The sequence below is a fragment of the Balaenoptera musculus genome, chromosome 7 (genome assembly GCF_009873245.2).
Source record: "Balaenoptera musculus isolate JJ_BM4_2016_0621 chromosome 7, mBalMus1.pri.v3, whole genome shotgun sequence".
NCBI classification, from domain to species: Eukaryota; Metazoa; Chordata; class Mammalia; order Artiodactyla; family Balaenopteridae; genus Balaenoptera; species Balaenoptera musculus.
In genome coordinates this window covers 110,839,499-110,858,385 of record NC_045791.1, presented here as the reverse complement: position 1 = coordinate 110,858,385, position 18,887 = coordinate 110,839,499, and the positions used below count along the sequence as shown (strand labels likewise).

General features: G+C 44.5%; 1 protein-coding gene across 5 annotated transcripts in view; it reads right to left on the bottom strand.

Moving 5' to 3' along the window:
* Positions 1-1,363: 1,363 nt before the first annotated feature.
* TRAF3IP1 (TRAF3 interacting protein 1) overlaps positions 1,364-18,887 on the bottom strand; it is a 66,293-nt gene continuing 48,769 nt past the window's right edge. For 2 of the 5 annotated variants that reach the window (XM_036858712.1, XM_036858713.1), the window contains exons 17-18: positions 4,078-4,301; positions 1,364-3,605 (exon numbers count right to left, since the gene is read on the bottom strand). In XM_036858712.1, the coding sequence (XP_036714607.1) occupies positions 3,440-3,605; positions 4,078-4,301 (390 nt within the window). In that variant the 3' untranslated portion in view covers positions 1,364-3,439. The remainder of the gene's footprint in view (positions 3,606-4,077; positions 4,302-18,887) is intronic. The other 3 variants (XM_036858714.1, XM_036858715.1, XM_036858716.1) reach the window with 2 other exon arrangements.

Genomic DNA, 18,887 nt, shown 5'->3' with positions numbered 1-18,887 from the left:
CTGCCGGGGAAGCTCGCACACCGAGCGCACCCACCGCACTCGCTTACAAAGCCCTGGTTCCGCCTCGGCTGGCCGGCACAGCCTCCCTGACTTACGGCCTTGACTTCCTTCTGAACCCCGTTTTCTTTTTTTTGGGGGGGGGCGGGGGGTCTGCACCACGAAGCTTGTGGGATCTTAGTTCCCCGACCGAGGACTGAAACCGCGCCCTCGGCAGTGCAAGCGCGGGGCCCTAACCACCGGACGGCCAGGGAAGTCCCTGAACCCCATTTTCTCACCAGAAAGACCAACTTGCTTGATTTAAGAAGCTGATAATCAATCTGGAACTCAGCTCTAAATATAGACTTAAACACTAGTTTTATAGCTTAAAAAGCCATTTAAATGTCATTTCTCTCGCTGAATTAAAAAAAAAAAAGTCCTTCCCAAACTCCCTTTATGAAAACACACATAAGCGGCAGAAGGGGACTCTTCCAGGGACCCCCTTCTGCCCTCTTGCAGAGCTTGTGTGAACTGTACTCACCCAAACACTTCTTAGGAAAACATGAGGCCTTGTGACTAGTGAAGGGCATCCCAGGATAGAGGTGAACACAGCCCCACCACGGCAAAGGCTCATCCCGGGAGTGGACAGGCCTGGGGCTTCCTCCCAGCTCGGGTGGTGGGCTCCTGGGGGCGGGGAGGGCATGAGGAGCGAGGCGCTCTGCCTCTGCCCCCCTGGGAGCGGGCAGAAGACCCCGGAGCTGGGAGGGGGTCTGGGTCTGTGCGGAAACCCGTCTTTCAGGGCGGCCGCCTGAGCACAGGGTCCTGCGTGCGGCCTCACCCTGAACCCGATTCTTGTGGGAACTCAAGCAGACTGGTCGTCCTAAGCCTGTGACTGGTGACACCAAGCCGGTAAAGGTCCAGTCACCTCTCCTCTCGCTCGTGTGCCCCAGGGCTGCGCACGTCAGCAGAAGACACACCCCGGTCAGTTCAGGGCAGCTTGGAAAAGAAGTCCGGGAATATTTCAGGGGCACTTGTCACAGACTGAGAATTCCAGACCCCCCCCCAATCCTAAACTGCACTTCTACTGTCACTAAATAACATCATCTCTCTTCACAGATTCCAGTTATCATTTTTTAAGTTGCTTATTGAGAAGAAAATTAAGCATGAATATCAAAGTAGAAAGCTCGAATTTTAGTCGTTATTTTTTTTCAAAGGTTTATGCATTTCCTTTAAATATAAGTATGTCAGCTCAACTTTTAAATTAAAATTTCTCTTTTTTTTTTTTGTGGCCGTACCACGCGGCATGCGGGATCTTAGTCCCCCCCACCAGGGATTGAACCCGTGCCCCCTGCGGTGGAAGTGCAGAGTCCTAACCACTGGACCGCCAGGGAAGTCCCTTAAATTAAGATTTCTGAAGTAATGACTCCAGTACTTCTTGAAGACTTACAAGCCAAAGCAGAGAAAAACATTTAATAATCCCATTTGTGTATTCTATCAAAATAACAAATAACAGGATTTAATTCGTTTGTGATAAGATACAGTAATAACTACATGCAGAGACTTTCTAAAACTTCCTGAATGGTCTTAAAATTTCTGATAAATGCTTACCTGCCTTATATAAGACTTCAATTTATACAGAAAAGGGGTGGCACAATGAGTGAAAATATAAATTTCCCTGAACTTTCTTCAAAGAAAAACAAACTGCACACATTTGAAAACTAAAAAATGCAAATGCTTACACATGCTTTCTTCCAGGTGTGAACTGAACTGCACAACCCACACACTGATAGAAAAAATATCTGATTATTTTTAATGATTTACGTATAAAAGAAAAATAAATTTTATGATACAATTTGAGAGACTACTTCATACAAAATTTTACTCAAATACAATGTATGCAATTTTTTGCAACACAAAATCTCTAATCTTATGTACAAATGCATTAAAGGTGGACACCTTAACTTGAAGCAAAACAGGGTCCCTTTAGGATGGTGGCTGCCATTCAAGTCAGTGGAAAAGAGCCTAGGAGCATGTGGAGGACTGGGGACTGACACGCCTCCCCTCCGCCAATGCTGCGTTTAGTGGGACCTCGCCAAACAGAATTTTACGGTAAACTACAGAAAGGAGAAGAAGACCAATGTTTCACGACGGCAGAGCTTAATAATCTGACCTTGAACTTACTCAGCTTCGAAAATCATAGAACTACCTTTGCAACAGATTTATTTTGGAAATTATACTAGGAAAAACTTAACTGTGCCATTTGTGCTAGTCTTTTAAAGAAACAAAACTTTCTCAGGCAAATTCTAACACTTAAAATGGCCCTCCTTGGGTTACATAATAAATACAGTGTCTAGAAATAAAAGTATCAGGACCCAGACCTTAAGACCCGTAAGTATGTCTCCAAACAGTGAAATCCTTTATACACAAATTGAAGACTTTAGTATTTACAATATTATATGTAGTGAAAAACAAAATATAAACCATGTTTTAAAAAAAAAAACTTTTGCTTTAAAAAAACAATTTCCAAAAAAATGCTAACATTAAAAAATTTTGCAAATCCACGTATCCTTTTAAGTCTTCCTTTTGCAGTTTTCCCTAAGCTACCTGTCTCTCAGGTGCACAGGTGCTTACACCTGTGCGAAGGAAAAGGCATGATGCCGAAGCCTTGGAGAGCAAGCCCCTCTTCTGGAGAGAATGAGGCAAGTGACACAACTGTGCACGTGGCAAAAACCCAGGGGCAAAATGTTGAAGAAAGTGAGGATACAGCCTGTGACAATCTCATGTCCAGACGATGTCCATGAAGGCCATACTCAAATCTTTTTAAATGTATGAACTTTAAGGGCTGGAAATATAAGCAAAAGATAAAAGGGACCAGTAAGAAAATTACATAAAGTGTATGCAATTACAAAGAGGTTAAAAATTAAAGTTCGTGCGTACCTTATAAAGATATGGGCCGAAATTAACCCTTTTCAAGTGGAAATGAGCTAAAAATATAATTCATTCATTTTCAGGCTTCATTGGATTTATGAAGCTCCTATCAAAAACTACAGCCATCCTTCACTCAGTGCTTGACTCACAGAAGTCCTGTCACTAGACTCAAGAGTCTGAAATCACGGACTCCTGCATCCCTGGCTGTGCCAGCACCACTTACCTGCTGGAGAATCTGGCACAGAACTGAACAGCCTACGGCGGAAATACAAAGAACAGGCTTGTAAAGAAACTTTTCACACAGGCATTTGCAAGAGCTATTTATAACTAGCAAGTATTCTAGCCGGAGGAAGGTAGGAAAACATGGTCTTTCATACACTGAATATGCCTTAAGCTGTAAAGGTCTGAAAATTAGTTGGATAACCTTGTAAACTGTTCATTGTCTTCAAACTGAAACGTAAGGAGTAAGGATGTTCTAGCCTCCTTTTTACGTGCAAACTGAGGACCACCTTTAGTCTCTGAAACGTTTGAGCTTTCACCTTCTGGAACTCAAATTGATACTATGTACCATTTTCTGAATTTTCTCTTCATTCTTTAGAATACTGGCCTTCACAGCACAGATCTTGTCCTGCTGGTCTCTGACCAGCTGCTCCAGCTCCGCCAGCTCCGCCTTCAAGGGCTCCACAGCACTGTCTGTGATGCTGACAGAAAACAAAGCCAGTGGCTCATAAATATCTTTCTCATTTTACATTTGCTTCTTAATTAAAACAATGGAAGACAACAAAAGTGAATTAGTCATTGCATCCAAAGAAAAAGGGTAAAAATATAAATGTACTCTTTTAGAGTGAAAAATTAATAGTTTCAAATTACAGTCACAAGGCTTTGGGGATTTCGATAAGATACATGAAAAATATGGTACCCAAACTGCAAAGTTTGCTGTCTGTTTTAATGTCTAAATCTCGTTTTTGAACACTGACTGCAGATCTTTTCTAACTGCTACAAAGAAATGCACGTTAGGCTATGAACAAAAAAGAAAAAGCAACGTGTTTCCTTCAGGGGAGGAGGTAAGAAAGCGAGGGTCGAGAGGCCGTGGGCTCTCGGGAGCGCTCCCCCTGGGCTGCGGGCACACGTGGGCCCTGCCCACTCGCCGGCCCACCCCTCCCCGGCCCCCACCTCCGCTCTGCCTGCAGGGCCTCGGCGTGCTGGCGGCTCTCGCTGCGCCACAGCTGCAGCTCCTTCTGCATGGCGTCCACGTCCTCCTGGAGGTAGTCCATGATCTTGCCCAGGGGCAGCGCGCTCCTGCACAGGCTCTGGATGGACCCACGGAGCTTCTCTATCTCCTTGGAGACTATGTCCTTCTCCTTCTTCCACGCCGACTCAAAGACGAGCAGCTTCTCCTACGGTCAGTGGGAGGAGAGTGAAGAGAGAGCAACACCCTCACTCCTAAGGCAGGACAGGGCCTGCTAAGGGCGGAAGGGGCATGGGCGTGGGGACAGCGCCGGTTCGGGACCCACCGGGCTGCGGGGCACTGCTTCACGCCTGTGACCGTGAGGCTAGGCCAGCAGTGGCCCCGGGGTGCCAAGCCCTCTGTGAGCACGTCAGCAGCGCCCCATAAGGGCCTGTCCCTGGAAGGCTGTCCGAGGGGCACATTTCTGTAGGGTACGATTTTCATTTCCCAACTGACCAGAAAACTTACTGCTGTTATTGTTACAAAAGCTCAGGCAGGGCCACGGATGATCTTCCCAAACCGTCTGGCGGGAAGGGGACCTGGCCCCGCATCTCACTCCTCGATGCACCACCTTCCCAGCTCAAACGACTCTGCAACCCAGCCTGCCAGGCCAGAGGAGGGCAGCCACCAGCCGAGGAGAGCAGGACCGCTTGGTGGAGAGAGGGAGGTACGGTGTGCGGACGGAGGGCGCGGCCAACGGCAGCGCGGGGGCAGGAGGTGAGGTCGAGGAGGGCTGGCCTGTGCTGGCTGGTGCGGAGGTTATGGGGCCTGGGGCCCCGGTGAGCATCGAGGGTGCAGGGTGGGCGGGGGAGGGGCTCATGCAGCAGCAGGCGAAGGAGGTGACGATGGAGGTGACCAGGGAGCTTCATTCAGTTTTGGCCAGGAGTTCTTGGGCTCTTTGACAAGCAATGTTTAATTCCCTTCATATGAGGTTTTACCACAGACATCTCTGAATTTCAAAAACTGATTGGGATTGACAGGTATACAGTGATGTGTATAAAATTGATGACTGATTAAAAAAAAAAAAAAAGAATTAACAAGCAGTTTGGCTCGGGAAACCTTTCCTGGGGAAATGAACACTGTTTAGCAAGTCCCCCCTGGTGCTCCCACTCCACACAGGCTGACTAAATGTCCCTGCTTTACCCACTGACACTATGAGTCAGAGGCATTAAGTTATAATTAATCAACGTCTTGTTTTATTTTTAAACTTCTTTTATTAAGTTAGATAACCGCTTGTGTCACTTCTAATTCCGGTTTCAGACCGTAGGCCCCAGGAGGGCAGGAACCCTGCGTCTGGCCCATATAAGTGCTCCTTAAATATCTGCCAAATGAACAGATGAAGTGAACAAGTAATTTATGAGTCAAGATCCTAGCCCCACCACGTCCTGGCCTTTGGCAAACACATGGAAAGCCTTAACATAATGCCTGGCACATAGAATGTGTTAAGTACGCAGGACTACAAATAAAAGGCCAAGCTCATAGAACTAATAAGTGAGTTCTGCAAGGTTGCGGGATACAAGATAAACATACAAAAATCAACTGTGTTTCTATTTACTGGCAATGAACACACGGATACCAAAATTAAAAATACAATGCCATTTATAATTGCTCAAAAAAAAGAAATACTACTAGGTGTAAATCTCACCAAATATGTATAGAACTTGTATACTGAAAACTACACAATGTGGATGAAATAAATCAAAGGAGATCTAAAAAGAGAGAGCCATACCCTGTTCATCAATTGCTAGATTCAACATAGTAAAGATGTCAATTCTCCCCAAATTGATATATAGGTTTAATACAATTCCTACCAAAATCCCAAATTCTCTGTAGACATGGACAGGATTACCCTAAAACTTATATAGAAAGGCAAAGGAACTAGCATAGCTGAAACATCTTGAAAAAGAAGAAATAAGAGGGAAGAATCAGGCTACCCAATTTCAGGACTTCCCAGATAGCTACAGTAATCAAGACAGGGTGGTACTGGCAGGATGGACACACAGATCAATGGAACAGAACAAGAATCCAGAAACAGATCCTCACAAATATGCCCAACTGATTTTTTTTATTTTTTTTATTAGCACCTTTAATTATTATTTATTTATTTATTTATTTTTTTGGCTGTGTTGGGTCTTCGTTTCTGTGAGAGGGCTTCCTCTAGTTGTGGCAAGCGGGGTCCACTCTTCATTGCGGTGCGTGGGCCTCTCACTATCGTGGCCTCTCTTGTTGCGGAGCACAGGCTCCAGACGCGCAGGCTCAGTATTTGTGGCTCACGGGCCCAGTTGCTCCGCAGCATGTGGGATCTTCCCAGACCAGGGCTCGAACCTGTGTCCCCTGCATTGGCAGGCAGATTCTCAACCACTGCGCCACCAGGGAAGCCCCCCAACTGATTTTTGACTAAGGTACAAAAGCAATCCAGTGGAGGAAACATAGCCTGTCAACATAAGGCACTGGAGCAACTGGACATCCACAGGGAAAAATGAACCTTGATCTAAGTCTCACATCTTGTACAAAAATTAACTCAAAATGGATCACAGACTTAAATGTAAAACAGAAAACTATAAAACTTCTAGAAAAAAAGCTAGAAGAAAATCCTTGGGATTTAGGGCCAGGCAAAGAGTTCTGACCTGACACCGAAAGCATGATCAATTAAAGGAAAAACTGATAAACTGGACTTCATCAGAATTAAAAACTGTCGCTGGGCAAGAGACCCTGTTGAGAGCATGCAAGACAGCCTAGAGAGTGAGAGGACATATGTTCAAACCACAGACCTGGTGAAGGACTAGTACCTAGAATGTAAAAACTCTCAAAAGTCAACAGCAAAAAAAGCAATCAAATTAGAAAATGGACAAAAGAACAGACATTTCACCAAAGATGATATACAGAAGGCCACCGAGCACGTGAAAAGATGTTCAAAATCATTACCGATTAAGGAAATGGAAATCAGAACCACAATGAGATAACACTCCACACCTATCAGAGTGTTTAAAACAAAAAACAGCGACCACACCAAATGCTGGGAAGGGTGCAGAGAAACTGGATCCCTCATTCACGGCTGGTGGGAATGTAAAATGGTACAGCTGCTCTGGAAAACCATTTGGCAGTTTCTTTAAAAGCTAAACATGCAACTGCCACACAACCCAGCAATTGTACTCCTGGGCACTGATGCCAGAGAAGAGAAGACATGTTCACACAAAAACCTGTACAGGTAGGTTTACAGAAGCTGTATTCAAAGGAGCCAAAAATTGGACACAACCCAGATGCCCTTCAAGGAGTGAGTAGTTAAATAAACTATGCTACATCTGTATCATGGAATACTACTCGGCAATAAAAAGGAATGAACTGTTGATTCACACAACAACCTGGACGGACCTTGAGAGAGTTATGCTGAGTGAAAAAAGCCAGTCTGAAAACTTACATGCTGCAGGCTTCCCTGGTGGCGCAGTGGTTAAGAATCCACCTGCCAATGCAGGGGACACGGGTTCGAGCCCTGGTCCAGGAAGATCCCACATGCCGTGGAGCAACTAAGTCCATGCGTCATAACTACTGAGCCTGCGCTCTAGAGCCCGTGAGCCACAATTACTGAGCCCGTGTGCCGCAACTACTGAAGCCCGCGTGCCTAGAGCCCGTGCTCCGCAACAAGAGAAGCCACTGCAATGAGAAGCCTGCGCACCGCAACGAAGAGTAGCCCCCGCTCGCCACAACTAGAGAAAGCCCGTGAGCAGCAATGAAGACCCAACACAGCCAAAAATAAATAAATAAAAATTTAAAAATTAAAAAAGAAAAAAACTTACATGCTGCATGATTCCATTTATATAACATCCTTAAAATGATAAAACTATAAAAATGAAGAACAGATTAGTGGTTGCCAGGGGTTCAGGACGGGGTGGGGTGGAAGGTAGAGGGTGGACTGTGGTTATACAAGGGCAACAAGAGGGATCCTTGTGATGACGGAGATGTTGTATCTTGACTGTATCAAGGTCAGCATCCTGGGTGTCATACTGCACTCGGTTTTGTAAGATGTTATCAGTGGGAAAAACTGAGTAAGGCGTCCCTGGGATCTCTCTATTATTTCTTACAACTGCATCTGAATCTACAGTTATCTCAAAATAAGTTTAATTAAAGAAAAAAGGTAGTAGCTATAAAAATGCTTTTAAATTAAAATGCTAAATGACTAAAATGAATCAATACAATGACAAACGACTTCCCAGGAAAAACTGTGTTGTCTTTATTATATTGACTACTTACTGACTTAGTTGAGACATTTAAAATTCTATTTAAACCCACTCATAATGATTATTAAGTAATTTCTATGTATCTGGCATCACGTCTCTAACACAAAACTGCTGAGGGCACAGAACTTAGGATGGAGACTAACAGGCATGACGTCTTGCAAAATCGGCAAAAGTCCCAACGTGGATGAGGACAGTAAGGGGTCATCTGTCAAAGTCCTTCATGTTTCTGTGAACCAAGCAGGATTTGGAACACTAATCTTAAAAGTCATAATTTTACTTTTAAGAGCCTAAGAATTTTAAACAAGATACATTTGGGCTTGGTTTACGATAGTCGGGAGAGGCTTTTATTATTGCTGGAAAATATCAAAATTCTGGCATTTTTCTAACTTTCACTTAATTAAAGTGGCAGGTGGGGTGGATAAGTCAAGCACTGATCATGTGCTGTACAAGCACCCTCCACTGACGACAGCCTCTGATTTACACATAGCTTCTACTGCTGTATCAGCAACTTTCCAGACAAACACAACCATTACAAACCCTTGTTTTACAGACTTTTAACATGTACGGTAGAATTTGAGAATCCACCACCATACTCACCACACAGGAATTAGTCACATGAAATATGCTTAATTTTTGAAAACGGAAGAGCAAAAAATAACAAAACTGTATCATGACCCAAAATAGTACCTAAAACCGCCTAGAACACCGGAGGGCCCATGGGCGAGGCGCGAGCGGCCGGGAGCGTGTGCTCTGCGGGACCCGAGCCCGTCCCAGCCCGCCTCACCGCCTCCCAACTTTACGGCCTCGGGAGCTTGACGTGACCTCTCTGTACCTCGGTTTCCTCACCATAAAATGGAAGTAATAATATTTACCCTGCAGGTCGGATTAAATGGGATAACATAAAATAAGCAGCTCAGTGCCTCGCACAGAGTGAGCCCTCGATGAACGGTAACCATTCTCATAAATTTCTCCACCACGAAGGACGAAACTGCGAGGCCTGCAGGCGCAGCTGGCGAGGTCCCGCTTCAGTGCAGGCGCCACAGCTCGAGGCACGGTGGAAGGCCGACAAATACGCTGGCATACTGTCAGCACCAACCAACAAGCTGTACGTCCAGCTTCAGGCAGACAAGTTCTTTCACCGAAAAATCATTTGCCTTCCTTCCTGACACATCCCCCTCCCCATCGCCACTCTATAAATAACCCAAACCAGGAAATCAGCCCTTAAAAGTCTTTACCGAAAGACTGCAGTGCTGAGCTCGGAGATCGCTCTGAGCGACGCGGCACAGCCTGCAGCTCCTGCGTGTGGCTTGCCCGGGGATCAGCTGCTGCAGGTGACACAGAGGGGCGGCAGCTGTGTGCCACGGGCACGCACGCCCGCCCTCCCGCCTGGCCGGCCCTCCTCCTGACGCCGAGGCTGCAGACTATTTGCTCAGCTGGTAGCGTCTGGCCGGCCACTTCGCGCGCGCCCTTCAGAGAAAGGGACTTTCCAAGAGTTTTCAGGTGAGCAGTTACTCCCGGGACTTAACATTATTTGCATTTACCACACACATGCTTGTCCCCAGAACTGTGGGCATTTGTGTTTACAGTGATTTTTAAATTTATAATGATTTATTATTATAAGTCATACACATAAAATCTGCTGACCTCCGAGATTTGTTTCTTTAAATTTCAATTGCAATGCTTCAGGGCAAAAAAGTACTATTGTTAAAATAATGCTTGAAAGCCTGACCCTTAGATTCTGCTAGAAGTCTCTCAGAAGCGGGATCTGGGGTACGACACTGCCCTCCACTCCGCCGCTGATCTGAGGGGTCACGGACACTCCTGAGCAGAGCTCTACCCTACGTGAAGCCAACCCGATAAACAAAGGCCTGATTAATTGCGGAGGGGGGTAAAAAAATCAAAGAGTGTGAGTATTTGCTTTAAATAACATACTCTCCCATGACTTCAGGAAGCAATTTATATACAACCTGTCAAAAGCTCATTTTCTTCATAAACCGAGGAATGCCTGCATCCAAGTTACATGAGAAAAGCAGAGACCCACAGAATAATGATTCCAAGCGTCCTGTTCATCCAGAAATACTCCATCACCAAACTTCTCTGTAAACCACACATTCATTTCTAGTGTGGGTCAAACTGGTATCTTGAACGCACAGTAAAACAGTCTAGAATCAAACACTTTAACCTTTACACACACACAGAAAAGCACCTAAGACATAAATGAACGGTTTAACAAAATGATAAAGTGACACCTGCAGCCATCATCTGGGTGAGGAAAGCAAACCCTGCCAGGGTCCCCAAAGCCCAAAGTCGCTGTCAGTCTGCCGTCCCTGGTGTTCGAGTCCCGGGTCTGCGTGACGGGCTCTGCTGTTTGCTGACCCGTGTGCCTGTCCTATGTGCACAGGACAAATGGAATCACACATGTATCTGCATGCGTTGGCCTCTGTTGCTCAAAGCTGTACTTGAGAATCAACCATGTAATTACGAGCACATGCGTTCTGTTCATCTGCATTGCTGAATGGCTATGTCATCATATGAATACACCATGATTTATCCAACCACTCCACTGCTGGTGGACACTTGGGTGATTCTTGGTCTGGGGCCATGACAAACAAGGCAACTCGGAACAATCTTATACATTTGTCCTAACACACAAAGGCACAGGATTCTCCACGGCATGCAACAAGAAGTGGCATTGCTGGGTCAACGGGTACGTATGTCACACAGTTTTCCAAAGTGGTTGTACCAATTTACATCAAATATTTTTCACAAGCCAGTATTTTACTTCTGTGCATATACAAGAACATCGACTCCGATGGCATTTCCACAATCTGACAGCTGCGGGTATAACTACTGAACACTGGCAGCAGAGAGAAAACCGCCGGTCCAAGTCAGGGACATGCTGCTAAAAAAAACCTCCCAGCTGGTAAAATCTGCTCACTGCAGCCACTACGGATAAGAAATAAACACGAGCAGGAAGCTTTTAGAACGTATGCATGAGAAGCTACATAGTGTGAGGTTCACTGATGTCCTACCTGTGCGACTGTCTACATAGTCTTGGGCAAGATAACTCTTGTGCCTCAGTTTCCTAACCTAGAAAATGGGGATGACACCTATCTCATAAATTACTGTGAGGATTAAATGAAGTGATGTATGCAATTCCTTAGGGATAGTAAGTGCTCTATCAATGTCAGCTGTCGTTATAATTATTATATTGTCTACGACTGAGAATATCCGATGGGTAAGCTTCTACAGGAGAAGAAATGCATATAAGGAACCACCTAGAACCTGGTGCAGAGAAAAATCAAAAGATCATTAAATGTTAGCTACTTCTACAAACATTAATGTCCTTGGAAAGGAATGAGGAACCCTCTCGGAAGGCTGGTGTGTGAGATAAGAGTACGGAGGCTTGGCGTGGGGTCACTGAGGCTGAAGCCAAAGGTTAGCGCACAGAACAGAGAAGATGTACCTTCAGCCTGGCCTTTCGGACTGACCTGAAAATGGAAAGAATTTAAAAATCATCTTGTCACATGGAGGATTGACCATACTGACACTAACAAAGCAGGCAACAGGGAAATGTAGAACTCAGATCCCCAGCTAAAATGATCCCTTCTCTACTTAAAGTAATGAAAGTAAGTTAAGAATATGACATCACTGGCCTAAACCTGGTCCTTTCAAACATATTTATGAAAGGCTATTCTCATATATTTATGCTTTCAGAAAAACTTTAGAATATTCCCTGCCAAATTCCAAAACATCCATTGAACATTTACTGGAATTGCATTAAACTTACAAGTTAACTTGAGAGAAGTGACATCTCTATAATACTGAGTTCCCATCCAGAACCACAACGTCTCTCTCGACTTTTTCCAGACCTTTTATATTTCTTGGTAAAATTCTGTGGCTTCTCAATACAGTTACTATAAATTCTTATTAAATGCACACATGCCTTGGAAACTTACATTTTTGTTTCCAGTTCTGGATGGGGGACCTGATATACATCGTTTCCAACTGGTTATTGATGACATATAGGAAAAATACTGACCTCTGTGTATTTATTTTGTCACTGGCCACCTTATAAATTTTTTAAATAGTTTTAACTTTTAGGGGGTTGATTGACTTGGCAGACTGTTGTCATCTTCAAATGATGGTGACCCTGTCTCCTTTCCAGAATTCAACCTCATTTCTTTTTGCACCAGTTAGACCCTCCAGAATATCTCAGCCATCCTTGTTCCTGAATTCCATGGAGACACCTGCAGCCCCTCCCTGTTGTGTAGGATGCAGACTGCTCGATGCAGGTACTCTTCCTCCTGTGGCCAGAGGTACCTTCCTGCCCCTCGTTCACTGCAAGCTTGTAGCAATAATGGATGTTGAATTTTATATGTGCCATTTATTCTTGAGAGACAACCCACTCACTAGTGATTTTACCTGAGACACAACACACTCACTAGTGATTTTATTTGGTTCAAGAATAATTTCTTGGTTAAATATAAGGTAAGTAAGCTAAGTTTAAAGGATGCTACAACAGCTGACTTGAATTTTTTTTTAACTGAAACAACTGACTCTTTCCTGGATGTGGCAGCCCAAAAGAAGAAGAAACACTGACTATTAAAGAAAATGGACAAAAATATATTTATCCACTAGGGAATAGAGTTTCCATTCCTAGAGTGTATTCTATTTCACTATTAATCATATAATAAAATATATGCTTTAGAAAAAAATAAGATTAGGAATTCGTAACCATGAACCATGAACCATGAATGTATTTCTTTATCTTTGTTTAAATCTCTAAAATTCATTCTAGCTGGAGATTTTTAGGATTCTGCAATTCTTTTAAGCTACACCAAGTAGATTCTGCCCAAATAACAAAACTGAAACCGAACTAGGGAACAACTATAAAACAGAACACAATGTCAGGGGCACCCATGCTCGGGAGACGGACGAAGGCCGTCTGGACGGCTCAGAGCCGGACAGGGGGACACTCGGGCCACCAGCCCGCTCTCGCCCCGCTCTCGCTCCGCTCTCCACGTGGGGACCATCTCCCGACTGCGGCACAGAGTAGGGGCCACCAAGCTTTCGGGACTCCACCACAGGGCAGCGGATGTGCTGACTCTGCAGGCAGGGAGCCCTTGGAGAATGCCGTCTTAGGCGATCACCCACAATGGGAGCCTCTGCGCAAACCCAGGTTTCCGCGGAGAGCTCCGGCACACCACCAGAGCAAAACAATCCAAGTGTGGATGCAGTGGAGACGGAAAGAGAAACAGCCTGACTTCACCCGTGGTGTCACTCCTCCCCGAGGTGGAACAGCTTAGGGCCAAGAGAGACCACCACGGCCTGTGATTTCTCCCGAGGGGGACAGTGAGAGCGCCGCAGTGGGCACTCCGCTTCCCCAGCTGTGCGGGAAGCTGCCGAAGAGGCTCCTTTCTCTCTCGTCCCAGCCAGAGTCGTGAGCTGCACGCCTGGGGGGCTCGGAGTGGCTGGGAGAGTGGCAGGTAGCTAAACTGATGCAGATCCTACTACCCCCACTGCAGACTCCACCAACAAGTCCGCCTACGAGCCGCTGGGGACGCCTCACCTACGGACCCCCAGCTGGCCCATGGGTGCCCCCCAGCACTCAGCGTGCCTCACCCACACGCACTCCCACCCTGTGGCCACTCCTGTGTGTGATCCCCACATGGTGAGAGCAAGCTCTGATGGACGGCTACTGAGCATGTGCAGAGAGCCAGCCTGAGTCTGTGGAGGGAGAGACCACAACCTTCAGCTTGAGCTCCACTCCTGGGAAAAGAGACGGAGGCTGTCATCACCCAGCCGGGAGCTGCAGGGCGGAGAGACGGCATAGAAGCTGAGGAATTCTGCTGAAGGAAGGAGCAAGAAACAGCAAGAAACATGGAGCGAGCGTACGCATAGGAGATGAGAAAGCCTCAGAATCCCTAGCAGGGCTGGTGGAAATATTTATCACCCAAAGTCAGTTAGTAAAGATTGGAGGAGATGGCTGCTACTTCAAACATGAAGACAGCAACATAAGACTCAAGGAACAAGGGGCTTCCCTGGTGGCGCAGTGGTTGAGAATCCACCTGCCAATGCAGGGGACGTGGGTTCGAGCTCTGGTCTGGAAAGATCCCACATGCTGCAGAGCAACTAAGCCCATGCGCCACAACTACCGAGCCTGCACTCTAGAGCCTGCGAGCCACAACTACTGAGCCCACATGCCACAACTACTGAAGCCCACACACCTAGAGCCCGTGCTCCACAACAAGAGAAGCCACCGCAATGAGAAGCCCGCGCACCGCAACAAAGAGTAGCCCCCGCTCACCACAACTAGAGAAAGCCTGCGTGCAGCAACAAAGACCCAACACAGCCAAAAATAAATAAATAAGATAAATAAATTTTTTTAAAAAAGACTCAAGGAACATGAAAAATCAAGAAAACATGACACCACTAATACTCTTCCAGTAACCAATACCAAAGACATGGAGAGCTCCAATTTACCTGATAAAGAACCCAAAATAGCTATTTTAAGGAAGTTTGATGAGCTGCAAGGAAACACAGACAGTTCAACAAATCAGGAAAATAATATAGGAAAAAAAATGAGAAGTTTAACAAAGAGATAGAAACAGAAATTCCGGAGCTGAATAACACAACCAATGAAATGAAAAATGTGACGAGAGCATCAACAACAGAATGGTTCAAGTGGAAGAAGAATCTGTGAAGTAGGAGACAAGAACTTCAAAATTATCCTGTCTGGGGGGAAAAGAAAGAATTAAAAAGAGTGAAGAAAGCCTACGTGATCAATGGGCACCATCAAGAGAAGCAATCTACAAATTACTGGAGTCCCAGAAGAAAAAAGGGAGAAAGGGGCAGAAAGTTTATTTAAAGAAATAATGGCTGAGGACTTCCCAAATCTGGAAGAAGATTTGGACATCCAAGTTCACAAAGCTCACAGTTCATCAAACAAACTTCACCTAAGGAGATCTTCTCCAAGACAGACGATAATAAAACTGTCAAAAATCAAAGACAAGAAGAGACTCTTAAAGCAGCAAGAGAAAAGCAGCTTGTAACTTCCAGCTATCCCCGTAAAGCAATCTGCAGATCTGTCATCAGAAACCTTACAGGCCAGGAAAGAGTGGGATAAAATATTCAAAGAGATGAAGGAAAAAACTGCCAACCAAGAATACTCTATCCAGCAAAGCTGTCCTTCAGAAATGAAGGAGAGATAAGACTTTCTCAGATAAACAAAAGCTGAGGGAGTTCATCACCACTAGATCTGCCTTATAAGAAATGCTGAAAGGAGCTCTTCAGGCTGAAACAAAAGGACACTAATTAGTAACATGAAAACATGAAAATATACAACACACTGGTGAAGGTAAGTATACTGTCAAATTCAAAATACTCTGATACTGGCCTCTTCCCTTCCAAGATGGCCCACACTCTGCCTATGGAGTGTGTATCTCACTGAATAAACCTGCTTTCGTTTTAAAAATAAATAAATAGGTGCATGTATAAATGCAATTATTTTTCTTGAAATGTAGTATTAACCAAATTTAAAACATTTCATCTGAAACAAAATGCTGATTTTGAAGGAAGCAATCTCAAGATGGGACCTCATAGTTCGTATGTCACGACATATAGTTACTCTTAGATTTATGGCCGTTAAATAAGAAGCCATAATGTCTCAAAAATAGCATATTTGTTAACTGTAGACAATCCCATGTAAATCGTGCCTTCTAAAGTGTCACAGACAGAGAAGAAATGTCATAAAGCCTTATCCACGTCTAGCGTTTCTGCTAAAGCCAAACGAAACAACAGCAACAACAAAACTCTAGTACTGTAATGTGATGGAGGTATTAACCACTTAACTCTAGTATAAAGGTTCGAGGAAAAAAGTATTAAAAGTAACTAAAGCTACAATAATTTGTTAATAAATACACAATATAAAAAGAGGTAGATCACAATATCAAAAACATAAGGGGGAGTAAAAGGGTAGAGTTTTTGTATGCAATTGAAGTTAAGCTGTTATCAGTGTAAAATTGACTGTTATATCTATGTTTTATGTAAGCCTCAGAAAAAAACAAAGCCAAAAAAAAAAACAAACAAAAAAAAAGCAAAGCAAAAACCTACAGTAGATACACAAAAGATAAAGAGAAGAGAATCAAGGCATACCACTATGGAAAATCATGAATTCACAAAGGCAGGCAGAAAGAGAAGAAGAAAGGAACATGGGAATCAGAAAACAGCCAGAAAACAACAGGATGGCATTAGTAAGTCCTTACTTATTGTAATTACCCTACATGTAAATGGATTAAATTCTCTAAGCAAAAAGCATAGAGCAGACCCAGCAATTCCACTTCTGGGAACATATCTGAAGGAAATGAAAGCACCATGTCAAAGAGCTATCTGCAGCCCCATGTTTATTGTAGCTCTATTCACAGTAGCAAAGACATGGAAACAACCTAAGTGTCCATCAACAGATGAATGGATAAATAAGTTGTGGGATGGATGGATAGATAGTTATACACAGTGGAATATTATTCAGCCACACAAAGGGAAGAAATCCTACCATTTGCAACAACACAGGTAGACCCTGGGGCATTATGCTAAGGGAAATACATCAGGCGGAGAAAGACAAATACAGTATGATGGGGGTAAGGGGAGAAGGAATTGGAGGAAGATGGTCAAAAGGTACGAACTTCCAGTTATAAGACAAATAAGTACCGGGAATGTGATGTACAACACGATGGTTATAGCTAACGCTGCTGTACAGTATATATGAAAGTTGTTAGGAGAATAGATCCTAAGAGTTCTCATCACAAGGAAAAAAATTCTTCTTTTTTGTATCTATAAGAGATGACGGATGTTAGCTAACTTGTTATGGCAATCATTTCACGATATATTTAAGTCAAATCATTACGCTGTATACCTTAAAAGTACACAGTGCTATATGTCAATTATATTTCAATAAAACTGGGAGAAAGAAGGCATAGCGTGGCTGGAAGGATAAAAAGAAACAAGACTCAAGTACCTGCTGCCTGCAAGAGACTCACTTCATCTTTGAAGATACACATAGGCTAAAAGTGAAGGGATGGAAAAAGATATTCCACAAAAATAGAAACCAAAAGACAGCAGGGGTATCTATACTTGTATCAGACAAAATAGAGTTTAAGCCAAAAACTGTAAGAAGAGACAAAAAAGGTCATTATATATAATGATAAAGGGGTCAATTCATCAAGAGATTATAACAACCATAAATATATATGCATATATATATGCATATGCATTATAAATATATATGCACCCAACATCGGCACACCTAGGTATATTAAGCAAATACTAATAGGAGAGAGGAAGATAAACTCTTGGGCTCAAGCTGCCCCATCTGCCCTAGAAGTTCCATGGAAACAGAATTCTGAAAAAGTATCAAGCCTCCTACTGAGTCCTGTCATCAAGGCAAGAAAACCAGTGGCCATTCTGTAAAGAGGACGGATGACTCTGGGAGTACCCTCAGACGACCAGACCAGAAGCGCCAGGCTCAACAGATGGAGAAAACTGGTATCAAGCACTCAGAGGAACTTAAATCTGAGAAGACATTCCCAGGAAGGGCCCTTGCTTTCCATCCAAGGCATCTCCATGGCATCTCCATGGCTACAGCATTCACATTTAAGCATCAACTAATAAGTCTTCAGGGACATCAAAGTTATTAACATCCTTTTATGTCATTTTCATTACATCTCACATTCCTCTCATCTCTTTACAAGTCTGTATTTGTTATTTAGATTTCTCAGGAGCTCAAAGATTAAAAAGGTGTGTGCAGGCATTTCTCGTAAAATATTGTTAGGATGATCTCACTTTGGGGAAGGGGGGAGAGCCACGGGGTAAGTGAGTAAGCTTGGAGTGGCTAGGCTCATGCAAGCCGGGGCCAACAAGAAACAGTGCCTGCTCCTGACACAGCAACCTGGGCAGACGCACCGGCGAGGAACAGGCCCCACCCCCTGCATGTCAGCAAGAGGAAGAAGCTATAGCTGGAGCACACAGGCCACCAGGCAGGAGGTAGTGCGCGCTCCCTACTGGTTAGGACGATGCTTTTAGACCTGCCTCAAGCCCACAGCTCCACAGCGCCCCCCACCCAAATGAGCCAGGTCCAAGAAGGACACTGCTACCACCCAGGGATGGAGGGAGTGGACGGGCTCTTTCCTCCCCGAGCACTGACCCCAGGTCTTCTAAGGGTTTAATGGGATCAGCCCTTGTGCACAGGAACCAGACGCGCAGGTTAAGCAACTCCTACCTCATCCCTCCAGGGATCAACGACCACGTGGAGCAGAAGCTTGAAGGCACCGTCTCATTCCTGGCTGTGCATCAGAATCAGCTGGGGAAGTTTTTAAACATACCCACACCAGGATCCTGCCCAAAGACTGACCTATGGGTCTGGGGCAGACCCAGCACCAATATTTAACAAGACCCTTTGGACAGGGCTAACGCACAGACTGTTTGAGCAGACGTACCTTAAGGAAATTTCAAAGGATACAGGG